This window comes from Sorghum bicolor, chromosome 1 (genome assembly GCF_000003195.3).
Source record: "Sorghum bicolor cultivar BTx623 chromosome 1, Sorghum_bicolor_NCBIv3, whole genome shotgun sequence".
Lineage (NCBI taxonomy): Eukaryota > Viridiplantae > Streptophyta > Magnoliopsida > Poales > Poaceae > Sorghum > Sorghum bicolor.
The window spans coordinates 71,363,221-71,379,143 of record NC_012870.2 but is presented as its reverse complement, the minus strand read 5'-3'; the positions used below and the strand labels follow the sequence as shown (position 1 = coordinate 71,379,143).

The 15,923-nt window shown below is 44.9% G+C and overlaps 3 protein-coding genes across 4 annotated transcripts; 1 reads left to right on the top strand and 2 right to left on the bottom strand.

Annotated features, from left to right (window-relative positions):
• Window positions 21-3,726, bottom strand: LOC8078842 (synaptotagmin-5). The gene is made up of 11 exons (XM_002465506.2): window positions 3,432-3,726; window positions 2,985-3,086; window positions 2,599-2,649; window positions 2,330-2,450; window positions 2,131-2,249; window positions 1,711-1,809; window positions 1,425-1,505; window positions 1,233-1,318; window positions 893-1,118; window positions 646-813; window positions 21-549 (listed from the first exon to the last, which is right to left on the bottom strand). The coding sequence occupies exons 1-11, from the start codon at window positions 3,534-3,536 to the stop codon at window positions 172-174; spliced, it is 1,536 nt and encodes a 511-aa protein (XP_002465551.1). The 5' UTR covers window positions 3,537-3,726; the 3' UTR covers window positions 21-171.
• LOC8054335 (receptor-like serine/threonine-protein kinase At2g45590) lies at window positions 6,645-9,381 on the top strand. The gene has a single exon (XM_021452075.1). The coding sequence runs from the start codon at window positions 7,036-7,038 to the stop codon at window positions 9,094-9,096; it is 2,061 nt and encodes a 686-aa protein (XP_021307750.1). The 5' UTR covers window positions 6,645-7,035; the 3' UTR covers window positions 9,097-9,381.
• LOC8054334 (transcription initiation factor IIF subunit alpha) lies at window positions 12,097-15,531 on the bottom strand. Of its 2 annotated transcripts, XM_002465505.2 has the most exons (9): window positions 15,266-15,528; window positions 14,970-15,134; window positions 14,469-14,614; window positions 13,774-14,138; window positions 13,440-13,555; window positions 13,178-13,300; window positions 12,869-13,075; window positions 12,564-12,755; window positions 12,097-12,424 (listed from the first exon to the last, which is right to left on the bottom strand). In XM_002465505.2, the coding sequence occupies exons 1-9, from the start codon at window positions 15,479-15,481 to the stop codon at window positions 12,338-12,340; spliced, it is 1,617 nt and encodes a 538-aa protein (XP_002465550.1). In that variant the 5' UTR covers window positions 15,482-15,528; the 3' UTR covers window positions 12,097-12,337. The 2 variants fall into 2 exon arrangements, with proteins under 2 accessions (XP_002465550.1, XP_021313246.1); XM_021457571.1 differs by having other exon boundaries at window positions 12,869-13,300; window positions 15,266-15,531.

The following is a 15,923-nucleotide window of genomic DNA, read 5'->3' as shown; positions in this document are numbered from 1 at the left end:
CTGTGTCTTACGTAACCACAAAGCAAAAGCTAAACCAGAAGCACGTTATAAAAGTTGTGTTAAACACGTCTGACTGCATGTGACATCGAAGCAAAGCCTATATAACAAAGGAGTTGTGGACAATTTCTAATTAATTAATGTAACAAACTAGCAGCTGCTAGGCTAGTTTCGTCACTCGTCAACGACGTTGGGGACGTTGCTGGCGCTGCGCCTAGCGCTGCTGAAGGGTCCCGTGACAGTCCGGCCGACGAACTTGCCGGCTGACTTGCCGGCCTTATGGAGTCCACTGCCGAACGCGCCAATGCCGGAGCCCACAGCGCCGATGCCCATCCCACCGCTGGAGCCGGCACGGGAGTCACCCGTGCCGGCCGCCGCGACGCCCGTGCCGGCCACGTGGGTGACCGTGGACGCCGTGCCGCTGCTTGCCCCGTCCGCGGCGCCGCTGACGGCCGCCGTCTCGCTCTTCACCTTCCGCCGCTCCTCCACGGTCTGCTTCTCCAGCTCCAGGGCCTCCCGCGCCTCTGCGTTGGTGAACTGGTGGTACACCACCTGCAATAGTAGCTTGCAAAAAGGAACGTCAGGCAACCGGGGACTTGTTGCTGCTGCCAACTGAACACGAAAAAGGACGAGGCTGATCGATCCTGCCTTGATGCTGAGCATGCCCCTGTCCTTCTTGTCCTTGACCTTGGTCGTGTCCAGCGACGACAGCAGCTGCAGGTTCACCTCCTGCACGGTCTCCATCTCCAGGTCGCTAAGGGGCAGCTTTGCGATGCCAAGCCTCTTGTCTTGCTTCATGTTGTCCTCATCGAACACCTGAAGGTCCAGAGAAACAAGCACATCAGATGACTCCCTGGAAGGGAACAGGCAGTGAGGTTTATCAGTTCGTGTGCACCTCAAGAACTAGGGACTGCGTCTCCTTGTCCTCCGCGATCAGATGGAACGTTTCGTTCCAATGAGGGTTGAGGTTGTCGTCAATGACGCTGGTCTTCTCCTTGAACATTGGGCGTATGAACAGGACCACGTAGGGGTCGGATTTGCCGATGAGTTCCTTGTTCTTGAGGGATTCCGCGCGGACCACAGTGACCGTGAGCTTCCCGTGTGGCTTCAGCTCAAGATCACTGCACAAGAGAGCACATCACCTTTCTGTCATTCTAAGAATTTTTTCAAGTCGACGGATCAAGCAACTAACTTCATGAACATGATTCTGATGAAGCAGAGCAGACTGTGTTAACCTGACGTCAACGTCGACTCCACCCAGTGGAACAACGATTCTGTGTGGCCATTGGAGCATGTCAGTGATCACTGACGCCACTGTATCCTACAGAAACATAACGGGGAAATTTCATTATATTTTCCTTCTCAGATTCGTACTGTATATAGGAATAAAACAAAGGCGAAAAAAAAGGAAAGTTCATTTCATATACGTCAATCATGTCTGAAAGGCCAGGCACTGCGGTCAGGCTTCCTCCCACGGCTTTGAGTATGTAGTCGATTCTCGGTTTTGGCTGCAATTGCAGGGAATCCACGCGTCTCAAAAACAAATATATCAAGAGAAATAAAGCATGTCTCCTTGACATTGAAACAAAAGAAAGAATGCTCTCATATGCAACATCTCTGACAACGAAGTGTTTGCAAACTAGAGTTCAAAAGCCAAAGCAAAGCCTGGATAACAGAGGACTAGAGGAGTTTCAGTAGCTAAAAGAAGCACACCTCTGCCATAAGAGCAACGACAACAGCAGATATGCATGGTATCTCGTCCGACAATTGGAAGACAACACGGATGATGGTGTACACTTGAAGGTTCTTAAACTGTATACATATATATACACAAATAAACACAGGAATTGTTAAAATAATTAGAAAGATGTGAAAACAAAAATTGAAGTCTAAACATGAAATCTTATACTGCAGGCAAACAATTGTAATGGAGTCTAAAAGGATACAATTAAGAGGATCCATTTTTACTTGGTTTGCTTAAGCTGTAACTACCAACATCGTTCCACGTGGTAAATTATTTTATATACGCGTAGGTACTTTGACGACAAAAATTAACATGCGTTTATAGAAAAAAAATGTGGGAAATTAAACCAAATATCCCTTTTGGTCACGGGCCTGTGGCGATCTGCAAACCTGAATGGGAAGCGAAGCAACAAGTGTTTCGACTGCAAGAATAATATTTGGATCCCCACCCCACCGGAAGTCCATGTCCATTGTAATCTGCCCTTTCTTAAAACTCTGAATCCGAATGCCTGAGCACATAATAGCATGTCAAAGCGAGATCCTATGAGACCATAAAACTGTTAAATTGACACCATTTTGTCTTAGCAACCTTCTATTTTCGGTGGAACAGTCCCAAGGGAGAGTCTGCTGAACTTCAGTGAGGATATCCCTGGTGGTCGATAATCATCCAGTATAGGTTCGACAGAATCCCTGATGACCATGGTTGCTGCCTGTAAATGGATGCAACTGTGAATAAGGACGGTTTTGTTGGCAGCAAAATGGTAAGATCTGTATGTTTCTTAAAATGGGAGTAGCTTCGTTCTAAATTGTTTGCCTTCATAATGAAGTTTTCTGAAGAAACCAAAGCTATCATCTTACCTCTTCCACAAAGGGCCAAAGCTTGCTCAATTGTTTGTTGAGCCATTTGACCTGAAAGGAAAACGAAAAATATATATCAAGGGAAGCATGCAAGTATCAAATCAAGGGGACATACTCTAGGAGAAACAACAGCATAATATGAATAGTGGATGTTTCATTTTCCAGGTTTTATGTATCGAGGAGTTCTGAAGTTCATACGTGGGCCGCAAAAAGTTCTCTCTTTGCGAAGTTTTGTCTAGCAATTACAACAGTAAAAATTCATGTGCGATAGTCAATAGCTTGATATCTTGGGACAGGAAATGGTCAAATTTACACAGTAGCCAATACAGCAACATCATTTTTACAGTTTCATGATTATAGCTACATCAAGTCAAGTAGCATTGCACCTGCTCATATTCTGGAAATGATATCCATTGGGGAACATTTTCTCCACATATTTTCTTCACGTCTTCACGGTTGAGAGATCCTAGTGCACTGACATCCGCAGCCTGTTCCAAAATGTGTCACTATGTTGAAATTTATCCCAAACTAAGACGCACAAATTTAATTCCATAAACCCAGATGAAACAAAAATTACAGTGAAGCGGCGTCCACTTTCAAGGTACATTTTGCATGCTGCACACAAATCAACAACAGAGAACACACGAAAATGTAACACTAACACATAGGCTGTGTCAATTAAACCGTTTGCACCAAATCGAAGATATACACCGTACTGTCAAATCTATCAGAGAGAAAAATCAAGACCCGGTAACTGGAGGTGGGGATATGAAGATCAGAACTTTTCAAGATTGCGTAGATCAAATCTATAGGAATGATGCAGCTGCACCTACCTTGTTGCTGCGTTTGGCGGCGCGGCGAGCCATGGCGCGCGCCCAGCCCGCGATCAGGGCGACGCCGACGATCATCCCCATTATGACTCCCGATATGAACCCCATTTCTTCTGTCCTCTTCTCAACGCGCCACGAAAGAGAAGGAACCAGGGAGGAAGAAAAAGATTTGAAGTCAAAAGGTAGCAATTACATACGGAAATTCTTGGATCAAATCGATAACGATTGTCTCTCCAGATTGTTTATTACTGCTAACGCTGCATTTGGGACCGATTTTTTCGCGTGGTAACAATAATAAAGAGGAGAGAGAGAGAGAGAGATGGTGGGCCGACGTGCGATTGGTGAGAAGGTTGTCAGTTGTCACGGCGAATTTCGCATGGCTGGATCTCTGCGACTGGTGCTTGGCGAGCCTTTGATTCCACGCAGGCCCGAGATTTACATGGCCCATGATAAAATTTATAAGACTCTTAGTACAATCATTGTCATTGTTATAAAAAAACAATCATCAAATCAAAAGTTTATAAAAAAAGTGTGTAAAGAGTATAAAACCGAATTAGTATAATCATATACACCATAAATATATTTTTTTTTATATTGTGTCATAAATATTTGTGCTCTTTTCTAGAAAATCGATCAAACATACAACTCTAGGAATTAATTTATTAAAGAACCAAGGTAGTAATCGGCAGGTAAAAGTCTAGACTACTCACGCTAATTTTGTTTGGCCTATGTCCATATAACCCTTTAAACTAATGTTTAGTTTGATTTTAAAACGTTTCTAGAGAGAATTTGAATTTAAAATGTTTCTACAAGAATCTGGATCCCTACCAAATAGATCCTATATTTCAAAATTTGTGAGCTGATACAGGACATTATATTTTTATGTTAAGAACACGTCCTAATTATTTGGACAAAATTATAATAGGTTAGGAAATTTGATATAAGTCAACACTATGGATAAAAAATGTACGAACTATAATGATGAATAAGCCGATTTTGATTTTTACAAGGCGTCTAAGGCCTTGTTTAGTTCACCTCAAAAACCAAAAACTTTTCAAGATTCTTCATCATATCGAATCTTGCGACACATGTATAGAGCATTAAATATAGATGAGCACAAAAACTAATTACACAGATTGTCTGTAAATCACGAGATAAATCTTTTAGACCTAGTTACTCTATGATTGGACAATATTTGTCAAATAAAAACGAAAGTGCTAAAATGTCAAAATTAAAAAAAATTCGGATCTAAACAAGGTCTAAGTTTACTTTCTCCTTGCATCTAGTAAGATTCTTTGAAAATGCATCGACTAGTTAAAAGCTAACCGGCTGCAGGTCTGCACCTTTCGGATGAACGTGCGATCTCTCGCTGAAGAAGAATGCGGGGCCAGCGAAAGGCTTGGACTAACCACTTTTGTCCACACATGATTTTATAATACAAAACCGGCCGGGGCTATAAGATTCGTATTCAAATAATTATTTATTTATGATCATGCTTTTGTATCTGTTTTGAGCATTTTTCTATCCAAGTCGTGTGTTCTACCCAAACCTAGCGAGTCCGCAAAGGCATTGAAAGAGTCAGCGTCTGCGTAACATACAGTGAGTGACAAGTTGACGTCAAAATAAAATATAAAAGCAAATGAAAAGAAAAGTCATTGGACATGGACAAAAAGAACCTTTGCTTCCATTGACACTTTAGCCTTTACTTTCACTTTTGCTAAGTAAAGCGTAGTGCTTGAGCTGAGATCTTGAGGAATCTAAGAATCAAGACTCTAGAGAACAAAATGGCCCCAATCCTACGACGAGGTTGCTCCATGCGGGGCATGCCCAACTGAAAAGGGAAGAATACCTGTAAAGTGCGGAGTACTGTAGTGTACTATGCTTGTCTCCAAATTCCAATTGTTGCACGATAGACAACACCGTATCCTGTATGTAAAGAAAAACTGCTAGTTTAGGGGATTCAGTTTGTTTTCCCCTCCTTTCTTGAGTTATTGCCAAGCTAAAGTTATCAATAGCCAAGTTTATAGCCTGACACATACAATAACTATTTTATTTATCTACTTTAAGGATATGTTTGGTTCCATTGCTAAATTTTAGCTAGCTAAAATTATTTTAGCTACTTTTAGATGACTAATGGAACTAAACTATTTTAGCTCCTTTTAGTCGACTAAAATTTAGCTAGGGAAACCAAACAGGGTCTAAATACGGTTTTTTTAGATGAGAAGGAAAGAGAAGAAGATGGCATAACGCTCATTACCTGTAAAGTAGTCTTGGCCTCCTTAGGCCTTCCCCAACGCTCCAGCATGGAGTACTACCTCAAAGGCCACATTGGCACCAATTGTCCACATCACGGTGTATTGTAGCCCCGTAGGGTGTCAATGCCTTTTGCAAAAATACCAAGGCTTCACCTGATAAAAGAAATAGGCAGCGGTTGAAATCATGTTGGGCTGTAGTCTAGCGTGTGTTGGGCAACTGTAGAATGGTGGTCTTCTCTACAAAGCGGTCAGAAAAAGCTAGAGGAAAGAGAGATGTCAATATAGTTCTAGGAGTTTACGACTTTTTCTTGAGACTAACAGACTTGTTAGCCTGCGTTGGGGCCGACCTTATTGCACGGATCGACGGAAGCAGCGACAAGCTTGGCGAGCGATATGCCCATTGTTGTATATGCCCTAAGCACCTAGCTAAGCAGCGGCGTCTGTACGTGGTCTAAGTTTATCCGCAAACATTTTTGTTTTCCTAATGCCTACAAGAGATTAAGCTCAGGGTATCCGGACGGACACCAAACCCGGATCGATCTACAGTACGTAATAAACTTTTGTGCCAAGGATAGGATTATATACAATTTGTCAATTTGATATCCATAACAAGGGAAAAAAAAAAGTGCTTACATATGACCGTCATGGGCGAATCTAGCATAGGAGTATCATGTAAAAGTGCGTGTACGGTGTACCTCGCGGGAGATCTTGTTTTGTTTTGTTTTTTATTTGATTGATGTAGGGTATGAGGAGCAGCTGTGGATAACACTCAAATGCTAATCGGCTAATCGCTGGGCCACTGCCATAACTCCACTCACACACTCAGCAGCATTTGACCTCTTCCTTCCCCCCATCTGAATTCAACTCAATATAATAAATTCCCTTGGCAATAACTCAGCCCGATCCTACACTCCTTCCTATACCTACTCCTCCTACAATACAAAAATTGCAAATACACCACCAGCTAGCTACCTCGGCGTCCAACCATCTCTTTCTCCCTCCCCTTCCCTCTCTATCCACGCCAACCAAACAGGGCCAGCGGATGGAGTGGGTCGCCAGTTGCCACCCACCCATCCCGCTGACCGTGGGCCAGGCGTCCCATCGGGCCCACTGACCAGTGGCTGGCCTCGGATCCTCCTCTCATCCGCTCTCGAAGCCGCAGCAGAGGCCGAGCGGCGACGGAGTGGAAGCACGCACGCATCTGAGAGAAGGAAATGGTGGAAAGCCAACGCACTTTTCGCCTCGCTCCGCTGCTGCGCTTTGCGGTGCTCCCCGTCCCCCCGTCGGCTTGTCTTTTCCTCGCCCCGCCTGCTGCGCCTCTCCGGCCCCCTGGCCCCTAAACCCCCACCCCGATGCCCTCGCGGCAGCTCTCGCCGCCCGCGCCGTCGCCGGGCCCGGCCCCGGCCGCCACCGTCGCCGTCGCGGACCCTCGATCCCACCACCGCCGGGCCCCGCCCGCCGTCCACGCCGCCGCGGGCGCGTCGGCCGCGGCGCTGATCTTGGTGGCCGCCGTCGTGTTGCTGCTGCTGTGGCGGAGGCGCCGCCGCCGCCGGAAGCTGGCCGTGGCGGCCGGCGCGCAGCCCGCGGCCGACCTGCGGAGGCTGTCGTACCACCAGCTGCGCCGCGCCACGGGTGGCTTCGCGGCGGGGAGCAAGCTGGGGCAGGGCGGCTTCGGCCCGGTCTTCCGCGGCGCGCTTCCCCGGTCGGGCCAGCCCGTCGCCGTCAAGGTCATGGACGCCGCGGGCTCCCTCCAGGGCGAGCGCGAGTTCCACAACGAGCTCTCCCTGGCCTCCCACCTCCTCGGCTGCGCCGCCACGGCGGCCCACGGGGGAGGCGGAGGCGGAGGGGGACCCGGCCCCGACCCGCCCCACATCCTGCTCCCGTTCGCCTACTCCCTCTCTACGCAGCCACGCCGCTGCCGGATGATGCTCGTGTACGACCTCATGCCCAACGGGTCGCTGCAGGACGCGCTGCTCGGGAAGAGGTGCCCCGAGCTGGTGTCCGGCTGGCCACGCCGCCTCGCCGTCGCCCGCGACGTCGCCGCCGCGCTCCACTACCTTCATTCCGTCGTGCAGCCGCCCGTGATCCACGGGGACGTCAAGCCCAGCAATGTGTTGCTGGACAAAGACCTCCGTGCCCGCCTCTCAGATTTCGGACTCGCACGGATCAGGTCTGAAGAGGAGGGTGAGTTGGAGAGTGGTGCCATTGGGGCCGATGCAGACGGGAACGCCAATCCCGGTGGTGGATGTGATGAGGATATGTCGGTGGCCGGTGAGAGCACCACTGCTGTCGTGGTTAATGGGGAAGACAATGCTGCCAAGTCCCCAGAGGATGATGATGCGCTCACTGCAGCATCTCCTGCAGAGGCCGTGTCCACTTCCGGATGTGACAAGACTAGTGTTGCTAGTGGATGTAATGCCCGAAGCTGCAATGGGGGAGGTGCAGGAGGATCAGCAACTGGGAGTGACTGGTGGTGGCGTCAGGATAATAGTGGTGGTGGTGGTGGTGGTGGTGGTGGCGGCGGCGGCGGCGGTGGTGTTAAGGACTATGTGATGGAATGGATTAGATCGGAGATCAAGAAGGAGCGACCGAAGAATGACTGGATTGCAGGGCCATCTGCGGTAACCCCTGTTGCTCCAACAGAGAGGAAGAAGCCAAAGAGGAGAGCACGGGAGTGGTGGCGTGAGGAGTATGCAGAGGAGCTCACAAAGAAGCAAAAGAGGAGGGCGCTTGCCAAGTCAAAGAGTGATGCTGGTGCGATGTCTGGTTTGCAGTGGTGGGAGAGGGATTGTGATTTTGAGGAGAAGGGCCATTCGAGGTGGAGGATGATGAAAAGCTGGAGCCGGAGGAGCAGCAATGGCAATGGCAATGGCAATGCCAGCATCAATTGGTGGGTGGACGGTGTGAGGAGGAGCAGCCGGGATTGGGCCAGTGGGGAATTTGTGCCTAAGAGTGGTGGAGCAGTGAGCAGCACGCCGAGCATGCGTGGCACAGTCTGCTATGTGGCTCCTGAATATGGTGGAGGAGGGCCTCTATCAGAAAAATGTGACATTTATAGCTTTGGTGTGTTGTTGCTGGTCCTTATATCTGGACGACGCCCGCTCCAAATGACAACCTCACCAATGTCAGAGTTTGAGAAAGCGAGCCTCATTTCGTGGGCAAGGCATCTTGCTCAAGTTGGCCGCTTGCTTGATCTTGTAGACCCTGCTCTGCAGGATGTTGATCGAGACCAAGCACTGCTATGCATTACTGTTGCGCTCCTTTGCATTCAGAGGTCACCAGCTCGCCGCCCATCAAGTACAGAGGTGCTTGATATGCTTGCTGGTGAAGGTGAACCACCACCTCTTCCGATAGAGTTCTCACCATCACCTCCTGGCGGATTCCCCTTCAAGTCCCGAAGGAAAGGCCGGTAAGTTTAGTTTGTTGGTAGATGAAAAGGTAGTGTTAGTATTCTATGCTTATGTTGTTTCTTCTTGTACTCAACTCCTAATTTATCCTTTTAATTTTTTGATGTATAAAGATCTTGGTGGGACAAAAAAGTTTCCAATTGGGTTCAGATTTGACAAGAATTGTTGTGCCCCATTAATCAATTGGATAGTCTTAGTTTGGTCATTCCATGTGTGAAAACTTCTTTCTATCTAGTTAAATATCGATTGGAGATCAATATGAATGAGTTGTAAGAATTGTGTTCTCCTCAACCAACATGCTTAAGTGTTTATTGGTTAACAGCAGGAATGCCATGTTTCATTAAATCATAGTTGATTTGATACTTGCGTGACCACATGAGGTTAGGAGTTCCCCTTGTTCTTTTTGCTGGGACATAGAGAAGCATGTTGCCTTTTGGACATGCTTTGGGTGTTTTGGATGTAGTGCCTATTAGGACATGTATATATCTAGGAATCTCTCTAATTGAGCCTAATTGATCCAGGATCATTTAGGCTCAATTAGAGAGATTCCTAGATATATACATATCCTAATAGTGCCCTTCCAGGCCCTAGTGCAGTGGATTTCACTCCGTTTTAACAACCATTTCAACTTTCAAGCTTTTGTTGTTCAGGGTTCCCTGTCACTTTTCTCTTTCCACTAGGATGGTACACTCACTTTCTCCAGCCAGTATATTCTACCTAGTTGCTTTAAACAGCTTGTGAAATATAAATATTAAGTAGACTGTAGAGCACTTTACTTTATCTGAAAAAGGCCTTTCGTGATTCTTCAACATAGCTAGTGCGGGCATGGTTTAGTGCCTCAAAGCAATAGTTTAGGCATAAACCTTTAATTGGGATTGGCTGCCTGAACTGGGAACTCTGAAGGCTGAACCTGGCATAAGATTCTGGGTCCTGTTTTAAAGCAATTACTGAAAAGTCCAAGCTTGTGCACAGTACTACTACAACCCAATGCTCTGTGCCTTATATTTATATGAGAGATGTTCTTTTAGTGAATTCATAGACTTGTAACTGCATCAGCTATTCAGCTAGGCATGTAAGACTGTAGATTTTAACTGGATTGCTAATTTGACACCCCGTTTTTGCTATCCTTTGCTTTTATATGCATTTGTTTAGTCTTTGCTTGCGTTTACTTCATTAAATGGAAAACAAATAGAAGCTCAAACCATTCACATTCGAAGACTTCAGTTCAGTGCATGTGAAGGAAAAAAAAAAGTTAAATCAGATAAGGGTTGCCTATTTACTGAGACTAGAGGTACTTGACACAATGATAAGTGATTAAATCTTGGTAAAGGTCTGTGTTTCTCGAAGTCAGATACTCAGATGTCGTCATGATTTTCAAGCATCAACTTCTCATATGGGTCGTACAGAAACAACTGGTCTGAAAATGTCAAGGAGTACGTGACAAAAATTGTTTTGATTGACCTCTGTGTCTGTGCTTCGTTGGGCTAATTGAAGTTGATTAGCATATGCGATTTGTTCTCAGACCCTTTTATGTAAACTGTTGGCAACTGGTGGTCGTTGCGTATTGAAGCAAGAAAACAAAGCAGGTGGTAGGAAATGTTGAACTTGTTATTATTGACTGAACATTTAGCAGTCCAGTTTGTGCTGCTTTTAGGGCAATTACAGTTGAGATGATGAACAGAAGAGGAAAAATACCTTGAGGCAAGCAGCAGGTTTCTGATGTGAATGTTTTTCCTGTTTGGTCGGTCATTGTTAATTATGACACGGTACTTGAATTGGAAAATGTTTATGCAGATTACCCTGTTACAGTATTCTCTTAATTTTGCTGATGTTTGATTTCATTTTTAACAAATAATCCTTACATCAAGGGTATTACTGTCGCACAAACACACGTAAATTGTTCATTAGTCAATGTAATATAGGCCTTGTTTAGTTCGTAAAAATTTTTAAGATTTTTCATCACATCGAATCTTTAGTCGTATGCATAAGGCATTAAATATGGATGAAAATAAAAACTAATTGCACAGTTTATCTGTAATTTGTGAGATGAATTTTTTAAGTCTAGTTACTCCGTGATTAGACAATGTTTATCAAATAAAAACAAAAGTGTTATAATAGTCAAAAACCAAAATTTTTGCGAACTAAACAATACTCCCACGTGAAAAGCTAAAAACATCGGTCATGCTTTGAAGACGGCGCGTTGAGCTGTCAAAATAAAATTTACACGCAGTCACACGCATTGATCCCAAACTTTACATTTATTACCATCACTTAAACAGCAATACTATCAATTATGAGCCCCTTTATGAGGTCTGGACTCGCCGGTCATCGATCCAACGAGCACAGAAAACTTTATGTGATTATAAAATGCATATATCAATAACACCTCAGCTACCCGATGGAGTACAGGCCTTGCTTAGTTTATTGCAAAAATCCAAAAATTTAATTCTCCGTCAAATCTTGCGGTATATGTATAAAACATTAAATATAAATTAAAAAATAACTAATTGCATAATTTATCTATAATTTTCAAAACGAATTTTTTAAGTATAATTAGTTCATGACTAGATAATAATTGTCAAATATAAACAAAAGTGCTATAGAACTATAATGTTCAAATTTAAAAAAAATAGATCTAAACAAGGTCTAAGGGCCTGTTTGATCTCTCGAAAGAATGTGGGTTCTAGTCCTTGAATTCTAAATACATTACATGTAGTGTTTGATCTCCTGAAAGAATGTGGATTCTAGTCCTTGAATTCTAAATACATTACATGTGGTGTTTGATCTCCTGAAAGAATGCGGATTCTAGTCCTTGAATTCTAAACACATTACATGTGGTGTTTCACATCGATTATCTCCAAATAGTAGGATGGAGGTGGATAGTTGGATTATAAGAATCTCTCAGTCATAGATTCCATTCTCATTTTCTGATCTCATTCTCGGCTCACTCTCATAATTTTTTTAGGAGATCCAAATAGGGCCTAATTTAGCCAAAAAAAAAAAGAGGGAGCAAGAAGTAGAGTAAAAGGGGAAAAAACTGGCAGAGGCCTCTTGCTGAGCATCTTGGTTGCCAATACAGTCAATTCTGAAGGATAGGTCAAACAAAAAAAAACTGATCATGCTGTCGCCCTGTGCCACAAAAGAATCTGTTACACTGTTGCATTCTGAAACAATCTACGGGTTTCAGATGGCTACTGGGATAAAAGCATAACACTGTGACCATATACAGGTAGAGTAATTTGTCTGTTCACTTTTGTTCCTTCCGAAGAACGACATAGCCAAAGCAATCCTTGTGAGATATTTTCCTCACAATGTCTGTAAATGTTTTCTTGTCCTGCAGTAACAAGAGAATAAAAGGCAATGGATTGTTGAATGGAATGGTAGTCACAAATTACTGTAATAAAACTTAAATAGTTAAATGTATGGTAATGCATTGAGAACAAACATGTAATCAAAAGGCTGAAGAAGCCAACCTCTCGAGTTATTAGACGAGGCTTGAACCTCGACACCAGATCTTGGCATGTGGTGGGTTGAATTGCAAGAAGTACTGCCCTGACTTCCTCCTCTGTAATGGGTGAGGATTCTCTTCTTTCTGAAAGAGATGATTTTGATATTGGTTCCAAAGAAGACAGCTTCTCATCCTTGACAACCAATGTTCTGGTTTCCTATGTACCAAGAAATAGGGCAATTTTAAAGCAAAGAACCTGGTGCAACTTATGATTATAGACTGCAACTCAAATTTCACATGTGTAGTGTGAAGAATGAAGAAACTGCATACAGGCTCTATCTTTATCTTTTTGGAGGTGGCCCCATTAGAAGTATTTGCATCACCACCCCCTGATTTCCTCTTTTGAGTGGATTTGGATGTAGGTGTGGCGCTCTGAGTGTGCACTGATGGTGTTGGTTTAGCAGGGTTGCTATCCACTGGTTCACTTTTGGGTACAAGTTGTTTCGGAGCAAGTTCTGGCGATGGTAGGTCATCTTCCTGTTGGACAAAGCAGATACAAAGATTAGTTATTAGGTTTGCTAAGGTGTCCCACCTCCTATGAAAGAATATGCGAGTTCTAAGAAGAATTGTGATAATTACATCTGTGCTTTTGTCGTCAACGTCAGACTCATTTTCCCCAGCAGCTCGGCGAAGCAGCTTTTTTAGCTCCTGACCAGACTTGCTCAAGTTGTCACTGCCGCCTAGTTCATTCTCGTTGTCATCCTGTGAGTATTATGATGGAAATCAGATATCGCATCTTATGAATGGTGAATTGGTGATCCTGGTTAAGGCAACAGCATGTGCAGATCTAGTGATAGCTTAATAGCACTATAATGCAGCAGGCACATCACATGTTGTTTACCTGTTTAATTTCAGGAGGAGGAGCCTCAGGATCAGCTAAATCAGGTCTTTCCTCTATATCAACATCCACAGCCTCATCATCATCAGTGAAGGTCTCTTCGTGCTCCCAATCGTCACCTGATAAACAAAGGTTGTAGAATCAAGCTAAGATGCATGCTAAATTGAAGTCTGATAATATGGGTACGGAAATATGGTATGCAGCCTTTTTATTCTTCATTCAGGTGTGAAACTGTGAGTAGTTCTGAGGAATGACACTAAAGTATGTTGCTGTATAAATGCAAGTAGAAATTCATAAAATCTCAGTATTAACAAAAGGGGTTATTTGATATGTATACCTTTCTCAATTTCATCATCCAAATCAAAGTCTATGTCCTTTCCACCTTCCTCGTCATCCTCGTCCATGCCCTTCATTGTAAGCCCAAGCCTGTTTTTCCTTGCAGCGCCCCCTTCTTCGTCGTCAACTTTGTCAGATTGACTTCCATTCTCATTCCTATCTCCTTTCTTGGGGTGAACACCATTTGTTGCCCCTCTATTTACATCAAGCCTGTTCACACCTGAACTAAAGGCAGCAGCTCCATTTGTAGCTGCCTTCATCATCCACCGTTCATACCCAGATGCACTACTTCTCCTTCTATTCATTTTCTCTTCAGCTTCTTCCAAGGTCAGCTGTTTGTACTGTGCAATTTTACTGAAGTTATACCTGATAGGACAAGAGAGACTGTAAGAATGCTCTAACAAAATTAAGAGAGCACCCATCTCAAAAGAAATTATATTAGGAGCTTTCTGCCACAGGATTAGTAATGTCAAGACTTGATGAAACCTTACTCTAATGGTGCTTGAATCTTACAAGTATGTACGTTCAGATGATGGATATATGATCACAGTTCGTTTAAAGACAAATAATAACAGAGGAAGCGAAGAGAACAGTAATGGTGCTTGAATCTTACAAGTATGTATGATCAGATGATGGATATATGATCACAGTTCGTTTAAAGACAAATAATAACAGAGGAAGCAAAGAGAACAGTACCAGGGACCAACTTGAACAGCAATCATGTCATTGCCTTTCAGTGTCAGTGAATAGTATGTGGCAGGCGGATCCTCAGTTTGGCCCTGATACTGATGTTCGCCCGTCTCATCCTCCAAAATCCACGGTCTCTTGCTGTAGTGTCTGTCCTGTTTTATCAAATGTGTGCACATGGTTTAACAGGGGAAACATCAGCTTATTGTCCTTAAGTTGCTATTGCACAAAGAACTTATAGCAATATATTATAGCAATATATTTGTCAACTGCATACTGCTAATTTGCAACTGGTACAAGATGCCTGATGCAGCATAACTACTTTGTAGTAATTACAGTGCTATTTAGATTGATTGTAATTAGTTGAAATTTACACAGGTTCACCATTGTTACACTGTTTTATATACTGTTTTTATGTATGATTAAGGATACCAATTGAGTGACAGAATTGTCAGGTTGTCCAAAGCAAATGAATGACAATGGTGATCATCCACGATCAAAAGCCAGTACCCGCATATTCCCAGTAAGCTGCCGTCCTTGGGGAACATCCTTGCGAAGAGTCCACCTGTTTTCTGTGCTCCTCTCTTTGGAGAAGGGCGGCAAGCCGGTGGTGAACCTGCCGATGGAGTGGGTCTTCTCCTTCTCCGCGGAGGTATCCACCCGGACATCGAACTCCTGCGCAGCGAGCCATGTGAATAACGGGAAATCCCCGGGGAAAACAAACGATACCCAGATGAGCTGGGTCCGCATTGCTCGCCCGATTGCCAACGAAAATCTGCATTATAGAGACGGCGCGGGGGCCGTACCCGGATGAGCCTGGTAACGGGGGCGTTGCACACGGTGCAGCGCCCGCGGGCGCGCGCCAAGGTCTTGCCGCAGTCGGAGCAGAGGGTGGTGTGCCGGCACGACGTCAGGTAGAGCTCCGACGCGGCACCGCAACGCTCGCACGCCGCCTTCAGGACCAGGTCGGCGGGCGCGAGGCTCGCCGTGGTGGCGCGAGGCCTGCCTATGCCGCCGCCCATGGTGTGCTCGGTACGTAGGGTTTGGTTAGTTTGGTTTCGATTGGGCCGTGTGGAACGCGGCGTGGCGTCTTTAAAGCTGGGAGCAAAAACCTGTGCTCTCTTTCAGGTTTCTCCTTCGGTTCGCGACTTCGCGTCCTGCACCGGCATCGCATCGCATGTTGTGGCCCTGTCTGGTGGGGACGCAATGTCGCAATGACACCCACAATGCGTGCGCGTGGGCCTTGGCAACTTGCAACCCGCGGAAGGTGTCGTCGGGCCGTGTGCTGATGGGCTAGGCCTCTAGAGCCAAAAATCACCGAATCACATTCACCAATTCACGGCTCGTTCATCACGCAAAAATTTAGTTCTATCTAGTTCTCGTTCCGTACCTCGGTAAACTGAAATATTTTTTATTTAAAATTGGCTATTAAACCTGATGTTATATGCTGCTCTAATATATTCG

Coding starts and splice junctions, on each gene's coding strand:
- LOC8054334 (XM_021457571.1), bottom strand. CDS start 15,481: ATGGGCGGCGGCATAGGCAGGCCTCGCGCCACCACGGCGAGCCTCGCG. Junction 12,756..12,868: donor AAAAGATAAAGATAGAGCCT/GTATGCAGTTTC, acceptor CTTGGTACATAG/GAAACCAGAACATTGGTTGT. Junction 12,425..12,563: donor CTCGTCTAATAACTCGAGAG/GTTGGCTTCTTC, acceptor TTGTTACTGCAG/GACAAGAAAACATTTACAGA.
- LOC8078842 (XM_002465506.2), bottom strand. CDS start 3,536: ATGGGGTTCATATCGGGAGTCATAATGGGGATGATCGTCGGCGTCGCC. Junction 2,451..2,598: donor TTTGGCCCTTTGTGGAAGAG/GTAAGATGATAG, acceptor ATCCATTTACAG/GCAGCAACCATGGTCATCAG. Junction 2,250..2,329: donor TGTTCCACCGAAAATAGAAG/GTTGCTAAGACA, acceptor TTATGTGCTCAG/GCATTCGGATTCAGAGTTTT.
- LOC8054335 (XM_021452075.1), top strand. CDS start 7,036: ATGCCCTCGCGGCAGCTCTCGCCGCCCGCGCCGTCGCCGGGCCCGGCC.